The sequence below is a fragment of the Hypanus sabinus genome, chromosome 2, assembly GCF_030144855.1.
Source record: "Hypanus sabinus isolate sHypSab1 chromosome 2, sHypSab1.hap1, whole genome shotgun sequence".
Classification (NCBI taxonomy): domain Eukaryota; kingdom Metazoa; phylum Chordata; class Chondrichthyes; order Myliobatiformes; family Dasyatidae; genus Hypanus; species Hypanus sabinus.
This window is the reverse complement of record NC_082707.1, coordinates 124,901,651-124,921,030: the sequence shown is the minus strand read 5'-3', so window position 1 is coordinate 124,921,030 and position 19,380 is coordinate 124,901,651. Positions and strand designations below refer to the sequence as shown.

The following is a 19,380-nucleotide window of genomic DNA, read 5'->3' as shown; positions in this document are numbered from 1 at the left end:
AGATGATTTATTTATGTATTTATTGAGATACAGCATGGAATAGGTCCTTACAGCTCTTCAAGGTACGCCACCTAACAATCCCCTGATTTAAACCGAGCCTGATTACAGGACAATTTGCAATGACCAATTAACCTATCAACCAGTATATCTTTGGACTGTGGGAGGAAACCCGAGCACCCAGAGGAAACCCACGAAGCAGGAATTGAACCCAGGTCACCTGGAGTGTAATGGTCTGTATAGACAGCATGTACAATAATATTTATCATTATATCTCAATACATGTGACAATAATAAACCAGTTTCCCTATTTACTTGTTTATATTACAGAGCCCTTTGATAATTCCGGACCTTGGGCATTCTTAAGATTTTTATTTTACTCCTATTAATACTCAAGCACATTTACTTGATGTTTTTTTACAGTCTATATTGTGTATTGTGTTATAATATTTTCAGTGAAGGCATAAACAAGTCAAGTCAAGTCACTTTTTATTGTCATTTCGACCATAACTGCTGGTACATAAATGAAAACGAGACATTTTTCAGGACTGTGGTGCTACATGAAACAATACAAAAGCTACACTGAACTACGCAAAAACAACACAGAAAAAACTACACTAGACTACAGACCTAGGACTGCATAAAGTGCACAAAACAGTGCAGTCATCACAATAAATAATAAAGAAGACAATAGGCACAGTAAATTAAACTGAAAAGGAACAGGCATTCTGGGTATCAGCTACAGCTCCAATCAATCTGCAGTCATGACCCTGAGTTTCTTGGCCATTGTGGTTCCCCATCCATTCACGTTATTCTTCCTGCCTTAGACACACTGCTAATGAGATCCGACAGAAGCATCTGAGGCATGGCCTCATTGTTCAGCTTTAGATCACACCATTGCTGCTACATTTGGCTCTTCTTTCTATTCAAAGCTCCTCTGAAGAAGTTTATTTTTGTTTGCAACTTACTTGTTCCATTCCAACCACTTAATGACTTGCGCCATCAACCCTTTGCTGAGCCCTCCTCATCACTTCCCCATTCCCTTCTCTAGTTTTTGGATAAAACATGTTACGTCTCTAACTTATTCTAATTCCGTTGACTCAAAAAGCGTATCTCTGTTTCTCTCCAAAGATGCTGCCTGACCTGCTGAGTATTTCCAACACATCCTGTTCTGATTTCAGACTTCATCAGTAATTCCTCCTTTTTACTAATGCTTTTCTGGTGTTTTGATTTTCAGTTTAGTCAGTTACACTGAGCAGTATTTCGAATATGATCCCCTCCTGACTCCACAAGATCCTCCAAATCCTTGGATCAGTGATGACAGCGCATTCTGGGACATGGAAGCCAGGTAACAAAGAAGGATTTGTTAACTAATGGTGGAGGTAAAAAGATAAACTAACTTTCAGTTCATCATACCAATGCAAAGTGATTATTAGAAAGGGAATACGGGACATAATGGGTTACTGCTGTTCCACCCCTGAGACCTGATGTGGGATCCAGTCCAGGGGTTACTGCAATCCTTTCAAAAGTGGGATAGGTTAAAGATGCATACTTGTTAGAAACTCAAAATGTAAAACAATCTCTGTATGCAATATTCAAATAAGTTCAAGATGAAGATTTATCAAGTTTCAGAATTTGTTTTTTTATTATTATATTTTCTCTCCATACTCTCCTTTGCAAGGAGAACTACATTTATTCTGCAATATGGCAGCCTATTTCACCAGCCCATTGAAAAGAAGTTGCAGTTTACCTGCTTTGGGGTGTGTTTGTTGGATGCCCAGTTTGCTGAGATCATATGATCTAGGAAAAGAATTAAAAGCCATTTGGCTTGTTCAATCCTGGCTGACTTTTTTTTCAACCCCATTCTCCTCTCTTCTCCCTGTAACAGACTGTAGTTTGAATGTTAGCAATATACACTCAGTGCCACTTTGTTGGATACCTCCTGTACCAAATGAAGTGGCCACTGAGTGTACGTCCATGGTCTTCTGTTGCTGTAGCCCATCCACTTCAACATTCAATGTGTTGTGCATTCAAAGATGCTCTTCTGCACACCGCTGTTGTACCACATAGCTATTTGAGTTATTATCAGCTTGAACGAATCTTTCCATTCTCCTATAAAAAGTATACTTTTATTTCTGCGATTTCCTTCGCATTTCTTGTTCAACTGGCTGATAGTCACATCAGATACAATAGACCGACTCTCCTGAACATCAAGAAGATGGCATTTACCCACTAGGTGCTGCTTTTTCTACACTGGGATCCCCTGCTTGCGTAATCAATGGTGACTCGCCCACTACACCACCACTACCTCAGAAGTGGCGTCAGAGGCGAGGGAGAAGGGCCAGCATCCTGGCGAGGTTGAGGTGGCGTGCTAATCAGCCACCACTCCCTAGCATACCCCTGGCCAACATTCAGTCCCTGGACAATAAGCTGTGCAAGCTGAGAGCCAGTGGGAAACAAAGGAATGCAACATGAGTGAATCTGCAGATGCTGGAAATAAATGAAAACACAAAATGCTGGCAGAACTCAGCAGGCCAGACAGCATCTATGGGAGGAGGTAGTGACGACGTTTTGTGCCAGAACCCTTCATCAGGAATGCAATGTTTTGTGCTTCGTGGACACCTGTGACAGAGAAGATACTGGGTCACGCCATCAAGCCTTCTGGTTTCTCCCTCTTCCGGGTGGACAGGTCTAAAAACCTCTCTGGGAAGAGTAAATGAGGTAGGGTATGCTTCATGCTCAATGTCTGGTGCGGCTCCCAGAACGTGCATGCCCTCAAATCATTTTGTTCCCCAGATCTAGAGTACCTTGTGCTGCTGTGTAGATCTTGCAGGCTGCCTAGGGAGTTAATGGCTGTTATTATCACAGCTGTGCATATTCCGCCACAGGTTGATACCGACCTGGCTCTCAACGAACTGTACGAGACCATCAGCACCCTGGAGACTGCACACCCGGAGGCTGCCTTCATTGTTGCCAGTGACTTTAATAGAGCATCGCTGACTGAAGACTCTCCAAAGTTTTGCCGACAAATCCAGGTGAGCACATGGGGAGATAGCATTCTCGACTACTGCTAATCTCCCTTCTGCAATGCTTACAAAGCATTTCTTCGCCCTCCATTTGGAAAATCAGATCACTTTTCCATCTTGTTGCTGCCAAAGTACAGGCAGAAGCTGAAACAGGAGGCAGCCAGAGTTGAAACCATCTGCTGTTGGTCTAACCAACCAGCCTCCATGCTGCAGAGCTGCTTTGATGACATTGATTGGAATGTCTTCCTTGATGAGGATGGTCTCTAAGTTCACTGATGGGGTCACGAGTTTCATCCTAAAGTGCGTTAAGGATGTGGTCCCCCAGAAATCAATCAGGGTCTTCCCGAATCAGAAACCCTGGATCAACAGTTCCATGCGAGCAGAACTTACTGCACGACACGACATTACCGGTAATCAGCAAGAGCTCAAGAAATGCAGCTACAGTCTGCGCAAAGTCACCAAGGCAGCAAAACAACAATACAGAGACAAGGTTCAGGCTCAACGTTCCACCAACAACACACACAGCTTATGGCAAGGTCTGCACACCATCACAGACTTCAAAGCTAAATGCAGTGGAGTTTCCAACATCGATGCCTCTCTCCCAGATGAGCTAAATCATTTTTACTCTCAACTCGATGTCGCCAACACTGAGCCCCTGAGGAGACCTGCAGATGCTGCGACCGGCAGCTTGGTCACCCCCGAGGCCGAAGTACACAGGCGTTTCCAGCATGTGGACAGTCCCAAGGCTGTGGGACCGGACGGCATCCCAGGGCGAGTACTCGGGATGTGCGTGGTACAACTGGCAGGTGTGTTTACAGATGTTTTCGATCTCTCCCTCTCCCAGTGTAGAGTGCCCTACTGCTTCAAATCATCCACCATTGTCCCTGCACCTAAGAAGACCAAGGTAACATGTCTGAACGATTAGCATCCTGTCACACTCACCCCAATAATAAGCAAATGCTTTGAGAGGCTGGTCAAGGATTACATCTGCAGCATGCTACCACCCATACTGGACCCTCTACAATTCGCCTACCGACACAACCGATCGACAGATAACCACAGCTCTACGCACTCTCCTTACACATCTAGAGCAGAGGAATGCTTACGTGAGAATGATGTTGTTGGACTACAGTTCAACATTCAACAGCATAATTCTCTCCAGGTTCAACAAGAAGCTCAGAGACCTCGGCCTTCACCCTGCCTTGTGTAGCTGGATCCTGGACTTCCTGTCAGATCGCCAGCAGGTGGTATGAGCAGGTTCTCTCACCTCAGACCCTCAACACAGGTGCCCCTCAGGCCTGTGTACCCATGACAGTCACTACCCACAGCTCCAATCTGCTAATTAAATTTGCTGACGACAATACACTGACTGGCCTAATCTCAAATAATAATGAGGCAGTCTACAGAGAAGTCATCACCCTGACACAGTGGTGTCAAGAAAACAACCTCTCCCTCAATGTCGCAGAAACAAAGTTGCTGGTTGGGGACTACAGGAGGAATGGAGACAGACTAACCCCTATAGACATAAATAGATCTGGGGTTGAGAGGGGGAACAGCTTTAATTTCCTCAGCATGAACATCATCAAGGATCTCACATGGTCTGTACGTATCAGCTGTGTGGTGAAAAAGGCACAACAGTGCATGTTTCATATCACATGGTTAAAGCAGTTTGGTATGGCCCCCCAAATCCTAAGAACTTTCTATTGGGGCGTAATTGAGAGCATCCTGACTAGCTGCATTACTGCCTGGTATGGGAACTGTATTTCCTTCAATCACAGGACTCTGCAGAGAGTGGTGTGGACAGCCCAGCGCACCTGTGCCCCTATTCAGGACATTTACAGTGACGGGTGCACATAAAGGACCCGAAGGATCATTGGAGACCCTAGTCACCCCAACCAAAATGTTCCAGCTGTTAAGATCCTGGAAACGGTACAGCAGCATAAAAGCCAGGACCAACAGGCTTCGGGACAGCTTCTTTCACGAGGCCATCTGACTGATTAATTCATGCTGAAGCTACTGTATTTCTATGTTATATTGACTATCCCATTGTACATAATATTTATTATAAATTACTATAAATGCACATTGCACATTTGAACAGAGATGTAACATAAAGACTTTTACTCCTCATGTATTTAAAGAATGTAAGTAATAAAGTCAATTCAATTCAATAATGGCAAGTCATGGTATTGGTGCAACAGATTCAGATGTGGTGGCATATAAATGCATATTCTTGCCTTAATTGCTTTGAAAGAATTCTTGGAAACAACAAACAAGATATTTTTATTTTCTGAAAAGATTTTCCTCTTCTTTTTCATGTACATTAAGCAAAGAGCCCAGCCAGCAACGTGTGAGGAGATGGGGATTCTCCTTTGATGAAATGCTAAAGGACCCTGTAGGACGCGAACAATTCTTGAAGTTTCTGGAGTCTGAGTTCAGCTCTGAGAATTTGAGGTAAGGCGATCAGCCCTGTACTAAAGAATCTTTAATTGAGGAATCAGTCCATAGACTGGGGTGTATTTAAATGTATGTTTACATTTATGACAGAGAACAGCAGAAGACTTTATTTTACAATGGTATGAGGCTATGGAAAACATCTGCAGAAATAGTGATTGAAGCAAGCTTGTGACAGTGTCTTGAAATATTAGACATGGAGCTAAATGGAGGAGCAGGAACATCAATAATAAAAACAGAAAATGTTGGAAGCACATGGCAGATCAGGCTAAATCTGTAGGAAGGGGAACCAGAATTAACGCTTAAGGTTGGAGACTTCATCAGAACAGGGAAGGAGACAAAAGGAACCTGTTAAACTGCAGTAAGGATAAAGGAGGGGTGATGCCTCCAGGACAAACCCCAGGGTGACCATTGATATGAAGATGGTTATCTGGTCAATGGGAACAGTTATTCAGTGAGAACATAGACTGCCGTGCAGGTCAGGCCGAGACCTCTCTTCCAGAGAGGTCAAACTTACACTTCTCCTGGCAGATGATAGGGCACAATTGCAGTCAGTGGGATGAGTTAAGTATGACATGGGAGCAAAAGGAAGAAGAATACAGGACTGAAGGTGTTATATTTGAATGCACGCAGTATATGGAATAAGGTAGATCATATTGTAGCGCAAATTGACAGGTATTATATTGTGGGCATCATTGAGACATGGCTGAAAGATCATAGTTGTAAGTTTAACATCCAAGGATACACCTTGTATTGAAATGACAGGCAATTAAGCAGAGGGGGTGGTGTGGCTCTGTTGGTAAAAAGTGAAATCAAACACTCGTAGAGGTGATGTAGGATTGGAAGATGTAGAATGTTTCTGTGTAGAGTTAAGAAACTGCAAGGGGAAAAAGACCATGATGGGAGTTGTATACAGGTCCCCGAGAAGTAGACAGGATGTGGGATATATGCAGATGTATTGGGAAAATTAGGATGATGCTAGATTCCAAGAGAGGGAATTTGTAAAATGCCTGCGAGATGCCATTTTAGAGCAACTTGTGGTTGAGCCCACTAGGGGAAAGGCAATTCTGGATTGAATGTTGGGTAATGAACCAGATTTGATTAGGGACCTTAAGGTAAAGAAAATCTAAGAAGCCAATGATCATAATATGATAGAATTCACCCCGAGGTTTGAGAGGGAGAAGATAAAATCAGATGTAACAATATTACAGAGGTGTCCGTTTAGAACAGAGATGCAGAGAAATTTCTTTAGCCAGAGGGTGGTAAATTTGTGGAATTTGTTACCACAGGCAGCTGTGGAGGCCAGATTGTTAGGTATCTTTAAGGCAGAGCTTGATTGGACATGGCATCAAAGGTTACGGGGAGAATGCCGGAGAGTGGGGCTGAGGAGGGGAAAAAAGGATCAACCGTGATTGAATGGCGGAGCAAACTCAATGGGCCAAATGGCCTAATTCTCCTGCTATGTCTTATGGTCTTACAGTGAGGAAAGGGAATTACAGAGGAATGAGGCTGGAGTTGGACAGAGTTGATTGGATGGGGACAATGGCAGGGATGACAGCAAAATAGCAATGGCTGGAGTTTCTGCGGGTAATCTGGAAGTTTCTGGATAAATACATATCAAAGGTGAAGTATTCTAAAGGGATGATAACACAACCATGGCTGACAAGGGAAATCAAAGACAGCATTAAAGCAAAAAAGAGGGCATGTAGTAGCAAGAATTAGTGGGAAGTTAGAAGATTGGGAAGCTTTTAAAAACCAACAGAATGCAACTAAAAAAACCACAAGGAGGAAAAGGATGAAATATGAAGCTAAGCTAGCCAATAATATCAAAGAGGTTACCTAAAGTTTTTTGACATATATGAACAGTAAAAGAGAGGTGAGAGTGGATATCGGACTGTTGGAAAATTACTCTGGAGAGATAATAATGGGAAACAAAGAAATAGACCAGATGAACTACACCTCAGAAGTCAGAAGGAGAAGTGATTGTATAGACATTAGTAATGATCTTTCAAGAATCACTAGATTCTGAAAGTGAAAATTGCAAGTGTCACTCCATCTTTAAGTAGTGAAGGAAGCAGAAGAAAGGAAATTATAGTCCAGTCAGTAGTTGGAATGATGTTCAAGTCCATTATTAAGGATGAGGTTTCAGGGTACTTGGAACCACATGTTAAAGCAGACCAAAGTCCTTAAACAGAAATCCTGCCTGATAAATCTGTTGGAATTCTATGAAAAAATAACAGGCAGAATAGAAAAAGGAGAGTCGATGGATCTTGTTTACTTCGATTTTCAGAAGGCCTTCGACAAGGTGCAATACATGAGGATGTTTAAAAAGATAAGAGTCTATGGTATTACAGGAATGATACTAGCATGGGTAGAAGATTGAGGCAAGAGACGGAATAAAGGGGGCCTATTTTGGTTGGCTGCTGGTGACTAGTGGTGCTTATTGAGACCAATTCTTTTTGCGTTATATGTCAACGATTTGGATGACAGAATTGTTGGCTTAATGGAGAAGTTTGTAGATGATATAAGGGTAGGTAAAGGGGCAGGTAGTGTTGAGGAAGCAGGGAGTCTGCAGAATGACTTGAACAGATGGGAAGAGTGGGCTAATGAAATACGGTGTAGGGAACTGTATGGTCATGTACTTTAGAAGGAATCATGTTTTCTAAATGGAAAGAAAATTCAAAACTCAGAGATGCAAAGGGACTTGGGAGTCCTCGTGCATGATTCCCTAAAGGTTAACTTGCAGATTGAGTCGGTGGTAAGGAAGGCAAATGCAATGTAAGCATTCATTTTGAGAGGCCTAGAATATAAGTTAGATGTGATGCTGAGGTTTTATAGAGCATTAGTCATACCACACTTGGAGTATTGTGGGCAGCTTTGGGCCCCTTATCTCAGAAAAGATGTACTAGCATTGGAGAAGATCCAGGGGAGTTTCACAAGAATGATTCTGGGGATGAAATGGTTAACATATGAGGAGTGCTTGATGGCTCTGGGCCTTTACTATCAGGAGTTTAGAAGACTTGGGGGGGTTGGGGGGGATCTCAGTGAAACCTATCAAATATTGAAAGACCTAAATGGAGAGGATGTTAGCTACAGTGGGGGAGTCTAGGACCAGGGGGATCAGCCTCAGAATAGGGGGCATCTGTTTAGAACAGAGATGAAAAGGAATTTCTTTAGTCATTGGGTTGTGAATCTGTGAAATTCATTGTCACTGTTGGTGGATGCCAAATCAGAATCAGAATCAGGTTTACTATCACCGATATGCGTCCTGAAATGTGTTAACTTAGTGGCAGCAGTACAATGCAATGCATGACACATATATAAAAAATAGGTAAATCAATTACAGTAAGTGTATGTATGTATATTAAATAGTTAAACTAAAGATAGTGCAAAAGCAGAAATAATCTTTAAAAAAATGTGGGTTAGTGTTCATGGGTTCAATGTCCATTTAGAAATCAGTTGACAGAGAGGAAGAAGCTGTTCCTGAATTGCTGAGTGAGTACCTTCAGGCTTCTGTACCTCCTACCTGATGGTAACAATGAGAAGAGGGCATGAGTATGTAATCATTGAGTATACTTAAAGCAGAGTTTTATACGTTCTTAGGTAGTCAGAGTGTGAAAGGTTACAGGGAAAATGGGGTTGAGAGGGATAAGAAATCAGCTATGATGGAGAAAAATCAATGGGTTGAGTGGCCTCATTCTGCTCCTATGTCTTATGGTCTTAGATCCAGTAGACTGCATTCAGTGTTGATGTTGATTCCTCTCTATTTGGAGAACTGAACATAATTTGTGTCACTGCTTCATGGACCACTGTGTTGGGTCCACATGGGTCACCCAGAGCTTCCTATTGCCTGCCACTTGTGTCCTTCATCCTGCTGTCCCTCTCGGTCAGTGGCCTTGTACTGTTGTAATAAAGTCCAACACAAGCTTGAGGAACCACACCACATCTTCTAACTGGACATGCTGTAGACTTACGGACTTATAATGAACTGTCCAACTTCGGGTCCCTTGATTTCTCAGCCTATATTAGTCATCCCTTCCATGAGGTTAGCTCTTCTAGTTCTCTCTCCTATCCTCTCCTCTCCTCCCCTTCCTATCAAATTCCCTCTTCTTCAGCCCATCACCTTTTCCTATCGTTTCCCAGCTTCTTGCTTACTCTCCCCTCCCCCCTTCCCCTCCACCTGGTCTGACCTGTCACCTGCTAGCTTGTACTCCTACTTCTCTGCCCACCTTCTTATTCTGACCTTCCCTCGTCCTTTTCAGTCCTAATGAAGAGTCTCAGCCTCAAACACTGACTGCTTAACCCTATCCATGTGTACTTCCTGACTTGTTGATTTCCTCCTTTGTGTGTATGTGTAACTCATCTTAGAGGATTTGCTTAGCCTGACCTGCTAGATACATAGTCCTGCTCTGTATTTCACAATTCCTACATTTTTGTCCATGTTCTCACTCTCAAACTTCTCCCATTCACTCATTGACCAGATAACCTTATTTACAATTTATGCCCATAATCATTACAAAAAGCAAGCCAGGCAGCATATATAGGGAGAAACACTGTTGACATTTTGAGCCAAGACCCTTCGTCAGGACTAACTGAAAGGAAAGATAGTAAGAGATTTGAAAGTAGGAGGGGGAGGGGAAAATGCGAAATGATAGGAGAAGACCGGAGGGGGTGGGGTGAAGCTGAGAGCCGGAAAGGTGATTAGTAAAAGGGATACAGAGCTGGAGAAGGAAAAGGATAATGGGACGGGAGATATATATCTCAAAAAAACAATTGGTATCTTCTGATATTATTGGCTACCTTAGCATCATATTTCACCCATTCTTTCCTTATGGCTTTTTAAATTGCCCTTTGTTGGTTTTTAAAAGCTTCCCAATTGTCTAACTTCCCACTAATTTTTGCTATTGTACATGCCCTCTCTTTTGCTTTTATGCTGTCTTTGACTTCCCTTGTTAGCCATGGTTATGTTATCCTCCCTTTAGAATACTTTTTCATCTTTGGGATGTATGTAACTTGCATCTTCTGAACTGCCCACAGAAATTATAGCCATCACTCCTGCTATTTTGTTTTATCATCATCCCTGCTATTGTACCTTTCCAATCAACTTTGGCCAGCTCCAGTCTCAAGCCTCTTTACTCCACTGTAATACTGATAAATCTGACTCTATGTTCTCCCTCTCAAACTGCAGGATGAATTCTATCATGAAAAAGAATTAGTGCTTTCCCAGCGTATATGATGAATAAACTCTTCTTGGGTTTCCAGCCAGGTACAGGCATCAATTATAACCAATGTTTTGATGACAAACTCCACCATCTTCATAGCTTGTCTTCAAAACATCGGTTATAATTGATGTGTATACCCAGCTGGAAGACTGAGAAGAGTGTATTCACAAATTCTATCATGTTTTGATCACTGTCTCATAACAGTTTCTCCACATTAAGCTCCCAAATCAAATATGATTCATTACATAGCACCCCAATCCAGAGTTGCCTTTCCCCTACTGGGCTCAACCACAAGCTGATCTTAAAATCATCTTGTAGATATTCTACAAATTGTACCTCTTCAGATCCAGAACCAATTTGATTTTCCCAATCTTCCTGCATATTGAAATACCCCGTGACTATCGCGGCATTGCCTTTTTATCTGCATTTCCTACCTCCCATTATTATTTGTACCCCACATCTTGGTTACTGTTTGAAGGCCTGTATATAAATCCCATCATGATCTTTTCACCCTCGCAGTTTCTTAACTCTACTCACAAGGATTCTACATCTTTCAATCCTAAGCCATAAATCCTAAGGATTTAATTTAATTCCTTTACCAACACACCAACCTCACCTCCGCTGCCTACCTGCCTTTCTTTTCAATACATGTATCCTTGGATGTTAAGTTCCCAACTATGATCTTCTTTAAGCCTCAACTCAATGATGCCCATGGTCATATCATCCAACAGCTCCACCCTCCCCAATAGCTTTAGCAAACCTGCCTGCAAGGTTACTGGTCCTTCTCGGGTTCTGGTGGGTTACCTGTCCTTTTTGTACATGTCATACCTTCTCAAGAAAAGATCCCAATGATCCAGAAATCTGAAACCCTGCCCACCTGCTCCAGTTCCTCAGCCATGTATTCATTTGCCAGATCATCCTATTCTTACCCTCATGACACTTGGGCCAGCAGCAATCCAGAGATTACTATCTTGGGGGTTCTACTTTTCAGCTTTCTGTCTAATTCTCTTTAGGACCTCCTTCCTTTTGCTATGTGAGTCATTGGTACCAACAAGTACTACAACTTCTGGCTGCTCACTCTCCCTTCTGCTGCAGACCTGATCCAAGACACATCCCTGGATCCTATCTGCTCCTCTACTGCCTCTTCTTCTCTCCCCTCACCTTCTCAGTCACAGAGCTAGACTCAGTACCGGAGTCCTGACCACTGTGGCTTACCTCTGTTAGGTTATTTCACCCTCCCCCAATAGCATCTAACGTGATGTTATGAACCCCGTAACTGGGTTACTTACCAGCAAAGATAGAGACATCCATTGGAGTCTGATGGTACTACTTTTTACAGTATTTATTAGTAAAAATTCACAAAAATAATATCAATGCAGATATACAGATAATATACATCATCAATACTAAACCTAAAAGTGTGGGTATAATAATAATCAATAAGAAATAAGCTCTATCGTTGTCTAGGGGATAATGAATTGTCCAATGGAAATATAAAGTTCGTTTCAGTTCACACAGGCTGCGGTATTGGTTTGTCTCTGTGTTGCATGTGTGTGTGTGTGTGTGTGTGTGTGTGTGTGTGTGTGTGTGTGTGTGTGTGTGTGTGTGTGTGTGTGAGAGAGAGAGAGAGAGAGAGAGAGAGAGAGAGAGAGAGAGAGAGAGAGAGAGAGAGAGAAACACCAGCTTTCCTTGTTACGATCTTGGTCCATATCCGTCCTTTAGCTAGATCATTCCATGGAGGACTCACCACCCAGGCAAGGATGGACACACACACAAGCCCCCCACTGGTCTCGTACGTTTCTCCTGGTGTGTCTGAGGGGTGTTCCCCAGACCCGACTTTTATCCTCACTCACGGGGTCTCAGATGTCAATCAGGTTGGGATGATGCAATCCCTCAACCAGACCACTCTAGCTGCCCCCTGAGGGGTTTCAATGAATAGTACAGTACTCAATACACAATTCCTTCTCCAAGAGACAATGCCAGTAATCAGTGGTTCTGTTCCGCTTTTTGTTAGGAGACATTCCACTTTTTGTGTATTCCTGCATCTCTCTCTCATTACTGACATGATGTGTATCTCTTTCATTTCCTGGGTCTCAGACCCGAAATAATAGCGATCTTGTGACTCTCAAAAAAGGGGAGGCGGGCATTGGTGATTCTGGACCCTTCTGTCCATCAGATTTGCTCCTCATTCGTAACACGTTGTTGAGAGGAATGACCACAGGGGTACTCTGCACCATCTTCCTATTCCCTGACAGTCACCCTGTTGCCTGTGCCCTGCCCCTTCAGTGTAACTACCTCCCTCTATGACCTGTCGATCAACCCCTCAACCTCCCAAATGAGTTCATCTAAACATGGTCTGAAAGAAGCTGCAGCTGGAAACACTTCTTGCAGGTATAGACATCAGGAACACTGGCGGTCTCTCTGCCTTCTCACATCCCGCAAGAGGAGTATTCTACTATCCTGCCTGGCATCCCCACTGCTCTATCTGTGTGACAAGAAAGAAGAAAGAAAGTATAAACCAAAAACTCTAACTGCAACATTTGCCTCTCCTCACAAAGCCTCTCAGAGCCAAAGCCTGAACTCTCCACTTTAACACTGGCCCATTTACACAATGGCCGCTCTGCTTAAACCTAACTTCTTTCTACTTTTCCTTGCTAAATGCCTAATTATACCTCTCTGATCTTATTTATAGCCTCTCAGATCAGCTCACCTTTCACTATGACTATGGCTGGTCTGATCAAGGCCTCCTGATCACTTTTCCTGCCCAATCTTCATAGCTATTGACTCCTGCGAAGTGCAAATATCTGTAACAATCTTGAAGAGACTTCATGATTCAGCATCCACATTGGGGAGGCATATTTCCAAAGCTTCAGAACATTCTGTGAGAAGAAATTCCTCCTCTTCTGCCCAAGCCCTCTTTAGGATTTGGTGTCTCCTGATTCTTTTGAAAAGTGCTCATCTATGAACATCAGGTGCAAAGAAGATGAACTTGAATGAAATTCTTGATAGCCAATTAGCCCTGCTTACTCTGAATCATGTTTCTTGAATGATGTATTTGTATGGATGTACAGCTAAAATGATATTCTTTATTCTTAGAGTCATAGTTTGATACAGTATAGAAACTCTCCAACTCGCCATGCTAACAAATGAGTCTACCTGAGATGGTCTTATTTAGAACATAGAACATTGAACAGTACAACACAGAAACAGATCATTCAGCCCATGACATTGTGTTGAACCAGCTAGAAAGCAAATAAAAACCCAAAGACTAATCCCTCCTGCCTACACCATGTCCATTTCCCTCCAGCTTCCTTACATCCATGTGCCTATCCAAATATCTCTTAGAAACCTCTGTCTACCACCATGCCAGGCAGCACCTTCCAGGCATCCACGACTCTCTGAGTCAAAAACCTACCCCTCACATCCCCCTTGATCCTACCCCCTCACACCTTCAATGCTTGCCCTCTGGTATTAGATGTTTCTACCCTCAGAAAGAGATACTCTCTGTCCACTCTATCTATGCCTCTTATAATCTTATAAACCTCTACCAATCTCCCCTAAACTCTGGAGCGCCACAGAAAACAGCCAAAGTTTATCCTGTCTCTCATGATAGCATATGCCCTCTAAACCAAACAGCATCCTGATAAACCTCTTCTGCACCCTCTCTAAAGCCTCAAAATCCTTCCTAGAGTGGGAAGATCAGAACTATAATCAATACTCCAGATGTAACCTAACCAGATTTCTATAAAGTTACAACCATAAACTCCTGACTTGTGAATTCATTCCTCGACTAATAAGAGCAAGCATTCCGTAAAGCTTCTTAACCACCTTATTGACCTGTGTAGCCAGTTTCAAGGAGCTATGAAGTTGGATCCCAAGATCTCTATGCTCAGCAACACTGTTAAAGGTCTTGCCCTTAACAGTATACTGTCCCCTCACATTTATCTGGGTTAAACTCCACCTGCCATTTCTCAGCCCAATCTGCAAGTGATCTATATCATGCTGTACTCTGTGCCAATTTTCTACCTTATCCACAACTCCACCAGTATTGGTATTGTCCACAAACATACTACCCAGCCATCTACATTTATTTAGCAGCAGGGGTCCCAGCACAGATTCCTGCAGAATTCCACTAATTACAGACTTCCAGCTTGAATAAATCCCTTCAACCACTGGTCCCCTGTACCATCTCCTCAGCCACTCATTCATCTGTGCTATCATCCCATTCCTGCCTGTGCTAGCCTGCAGCACAGGGAGTAATCTGAAGATTGCAACCTTAGAGGTCCTTTTCTTCGGCCTCTTTCCTAACTCTATACACTCACTGCGTAGGACCTCTTCCTCTTTTCTATCCATGTCATTGGTACCAAAATGCATCATGATCTCTGGCTGTCCCATCTCCTCCTTGAGAATATCTTGCAGACACTCTGATACATCCCGTACCCTAGCAACAGAGGCAACACACCATCCTGGTGTCTGTTGTCCCACAGAATCTCCTTTCTGTCCCCCTTTTGAGTTCCCTGTACCTACCACACTGCCTGACTTTACCCTTCCCTGTGGAGCATCAGAGCCAGCCACATTATCACCAGCCTGGCTGCTGCTGCTGTGCTCTAATGGGTCATCCCTGCCCAATAGTATATAAAGAGGTATACTTGTTGCTGAGGGAGAACAGCCACGGAGGAACCCTGCAGTGACTTCCTAATCCCCTTACCTCTCCTGGTGGTCACCCATCTACTCTCCAAACCCTGCTCTCTGGGTGTGACCTCCTCTTCAAAAGTCTCACCTATAATATCTTCAGCTCCCTGATGATCTTGAGTATATCCAACTCCTTGACCCGATCAGTCTGGTGCTGAAGTTGGGAGCAGTTCCCACAGATGTAGTCATCAGGGAAATCGTCAGGTGTCCTGAATTCCCACATCTGGCAGGAGGAACATTCCATCCTGACTACCCTGTACGAATGAAAAACCAGGCTCACCTCTTCTTAGTTGTGCCCCCGTCTGTTCACGCTGAAGCCTGTTAAGCCAAAGCCTTCACACCCTATCACTGTCACACTCCCACAATGGCAGCTCCACTTGAGCCTACCCTGCTTTTATTTGCAGCTGAGTTTAGGCCTCTGGCGCTGACAAAGTCTGTGTCTGTCTAGCCCAAAAAGGCCAGCCTTGCCCAAATCTGCTTCTTTTGTCCTCTCTCTCCTGACTTCCATAGGACTCACATTCTTTTGCGCCTGAGCTGCCAAAACAAGCAGATCTACCCAAGTCTACGCTTTTTATACTCACACTCCAATCTTTGTTAGGCCTCTGACACCAATACATTCTGTGCCTGTGCAGCCCATTAAGACTGGGCTTGCTTGAATCTGCTTTTATCCTCTGTCTCTCTATCTTTCTCAATATCCTGTAGGTCTCCCACACCGACACACGCTCATCACACCTGTGCTGCCAAGAAAAGACCTGCATTTGTCCCATATCCCTCTAAAAACATTTCCTATCTGTGTACCTGCCCAGAAGTATGTTAAATATTGTACATATCTCTACAGCTTTTTTTGGCAGCTCATTCCACATACCCACCTTTCTCTGTCTGAAAAACTTGCTCTCAGGTGCCCTTTAAAACTTCCACCTGTCACCTTAAACATCTGCCCTCTAGTTTTAGACACCCCTACTCTGGGGAAAAAGACTGATCATCCTCCTTCATGATTTCACATACCTCTGTAAGGTCAGCCCTCAGTCCTTTTGGGGGAAGAAGTCCCACCCTATCCAATCACTTTTGTTCCTGTGGTATTAAAATGCTTTTGAAAGTCAATGTAATATTTGGTTCTTTCAGGTTATTAATAATAAGCTCTAACTTCAGTCATCTGGGAGGATTTCCCTGAATATCTGGGTACTAAAGGGCAGTTGAGGTGGTGTCATACTGAATGGTGTTTCAGAGCTGTCTTGATGATAAAGCAGCAGAAGGGGCAGCCACCCAGGCAAGTAATAAGGGCATGTGACAAATGATGGAGTGGGGTCTATTTGGTAATTGGTTTATTATTGTCACATGTACTGAGACACAGTGAAAAGCTTCTGTTTGCATATGACCCTCAGTAAGGGTGTCATGGTTACAGGGGGAAGGCAGGAAAATGAGGTTGAGAGTGATAATAAATCAGCCATGATGGAATGGCAGAGCATACTTGATAGTTGAAGTAGCCTAATTCTAGTCCTATGTCTTATGGTCCTGTAGTCTCTCCTGGGTAACAACTTCCAAGGTTTACTGCCCTTTAGGTGAAAAACTTTCTTCTCACCTCTACCCCCAAATGGTCAGTCCCTTGCTTTGAGACAATGACTGCTGGTTCTCAACACTGCAACCAGGGGAAACATCATCTCCACATCTGTCCTTTCAGACCTCTTAAGAATTTTGGATATTACTATCAATGAACCTACCGACTTGCACGTCTTTAGGATATGGGAGAAAACCAGAGCACCCATAGGGTAACCTACGTGGTTTCAGTGAGAATGTGCAAACTCCACACAGACAGGGTGGGAATTTAGGATAGAATCCAGGCCCCTGAGCCTTTGAGGCAGCAGCTCCACTAACTGTACCACTGCTAGATGACTATCTAGCCAAAATTGTATGTGATTGTTGGTTTAAGTATTGGAATGATCTAAGAAAATGTTCTCCTAAGCTCTAGTTTCTCTTTCTGTGCACCCTATTATAATTTGTATTTTTACTTTGTGGTTAAAATATGAAATAAACTAGAGAAGGCTTAAGTTTTGGAGGGTATTATTATAATTAATATATTTACAAAAATCAAAGAACTACCACTTAAGTGAAAGCATTTAAATGTTGATCTATCCTGTTAGCAAGCCAGCTAATGAAAATCCAATGAATTGTTCAATTATTTAATAACTGCAAAAGTTCATGTTTGTCTATTTAACAAATAAGAAACCACTTACCACATAAGGCTCAATACTGATATCACAATTTAGACCAGTGCCTTGATGTAACAAAATGCCATCCATGACCAAAGGTTTTTAGTTTCATTATGTTCACGAATGGAAATTTCAACCAATGTCTTTAACAATGGTATTCACATTGCAAATGGACTGAAATGCAAGCAGATCTTCTCAAAACTCTATTTGATGTGTCAACTTGTGCTAATTGCTACTAAATAGAAAAATCTGTCCATTTCTTTTCAGCATTAATATCAAAGTAGTGCTGACTGCTATCCAAATAGCCTTTGTCATTTGCACCAGACATATTTCCCTTCATTTTCCCTGTATAGTTATGTAAATTTCATTAAGAGACATTTTGTTTTATGAACAAAATCAGAATTACTGAAAGATTTGGGGTCAAGATACTGTGTATATATATAGGGCAGAACGATCTGTGACATATTTGACCTTAATTCAAAGATTCAAAGGTTCAAAGGTCCAATTTAATGTCAGAGAAATGTATACGATACACATCCCGAAATGCTTTTTCTTCGCAACCATCTACTTAAACAGAGGAGTGCCCCAAAGAATATAAACGACATTTAAACGTTAGAACCCCGAAGTCCCTCCCACACATAAGTGGCAGCAAGCAACAATGTGCCGAACAATGGCCGGTTGTGAAACCCCAGAACGGGTCCCATTCCTGCAAAGAACCAAAGTTAGCACATAAGTCCAGGTCAGGGACTTCAAAAGAACCCTGAAAGGGAAAACTAAAGATGAAAGTGGAGCTGTTTCTGAAGATGCGAGCAAAGGAATCGCCATTTAGCACCATTATTACTCCACTCTAAGTTACAAGATGGATTTTGGAATCAAAACTTCATTAGTAAGAAAGCAGTTGTTGAAAATGTGGAATTAAAACTGCATTGAGAAGCAGAATACATCTTGAGGACACGAATGCAAACGATTACGTTTTGCCTCCTTAAAACCTTAAATAATAAGAAATAAAATTAGCTTTAGTATATATTTCTGAGTGAATAAAGTTGTAGAAGTGAAATGATCAACTTGAACTGAATCTTGCTTAGATAATATCTGGAAATTTTGTACAGGTCATTCCCACATGAAAAATGCATGACAATATGAACCCCATACATAACTATGAGCTCTCACTATATTATTAAATTCTAAAGTTTGAATTACTGTACTTATATGTTTATTCCTATGATTAGCAGAACTAGTCTCCTCTCTCCACCTTTAACAATTGTTCTTTCAAACCAGTCTTATGAGATTTTGATACCATTTGTTACAATACTGTGGTAGAATGGTTACCATATCAAGTGATTTTTGTGTATTTTCTGAGTTATGGACAAACCAATTTATGGACATTTGTAAAAACGGAATCATTCATTACTCAGGCAAGCTGTATAGGTCAGGTTGCTGTTTGGTAAAAGCAGAATTAGACTTACTGGAAGGTGTGTAACTGTTTGCAATGATGCCAGACAGCAAAATTTCACCTCGGGGAGAATGTAAACAGTTAATCTCTTTTCAGTTAAAAAGTGAAGACCAAGGGGACCTGATCTGTAGAACTTTATAAAGTTTTATTTATGTAGATATAATGAGAGTATGCACTAAATGGAGGTCAGCAACTTAAAGTAGTCAAGAGAAAATAAAGCACAGGTTTCTGAAGAAAATTCTTTACCAAAGGAGCAAAGGAATGTGAAACTCTGCAGTTTAGAGTGATTCAAGCAAGCAGCATAAATATGTTTAAGTGGAAGCAAGGTA

At 42.4% G+C, this 19,380-nt stretch overlaps 1 protein-coding gene across 4 annotated transcripts in view; it reads left to right on the top strand.

Annotated features, from left to right (window-relative positions):
* rgs6 (regulator of G protein signaling 6) overlaps nucleotides 1–19,380 on the top strand; it is a 568,741-nt gene that overhangs the window by 508,474 nt on the left and 40,887 nt on the right. For all 4 annotated transcript variants that reach the window (XM_059954274.1, XM_059954266.1, XM_059954262.1 and 1 more), the window contains 2 exons: nucleotides 1,235–1,345; nucleotides 5,352–5,477. In XM_059954274.1, coding sequence (XP_059810257.1) covers nucleotides 1,235–1,345; nucleotides 5,352–5,477 — 237 coding nt within the window. The remainder of the gene's footprint in view (nucleotides 1–1,234; nucleotides 1,346–5,351; nucleotides 5,478–19,380) is intronic.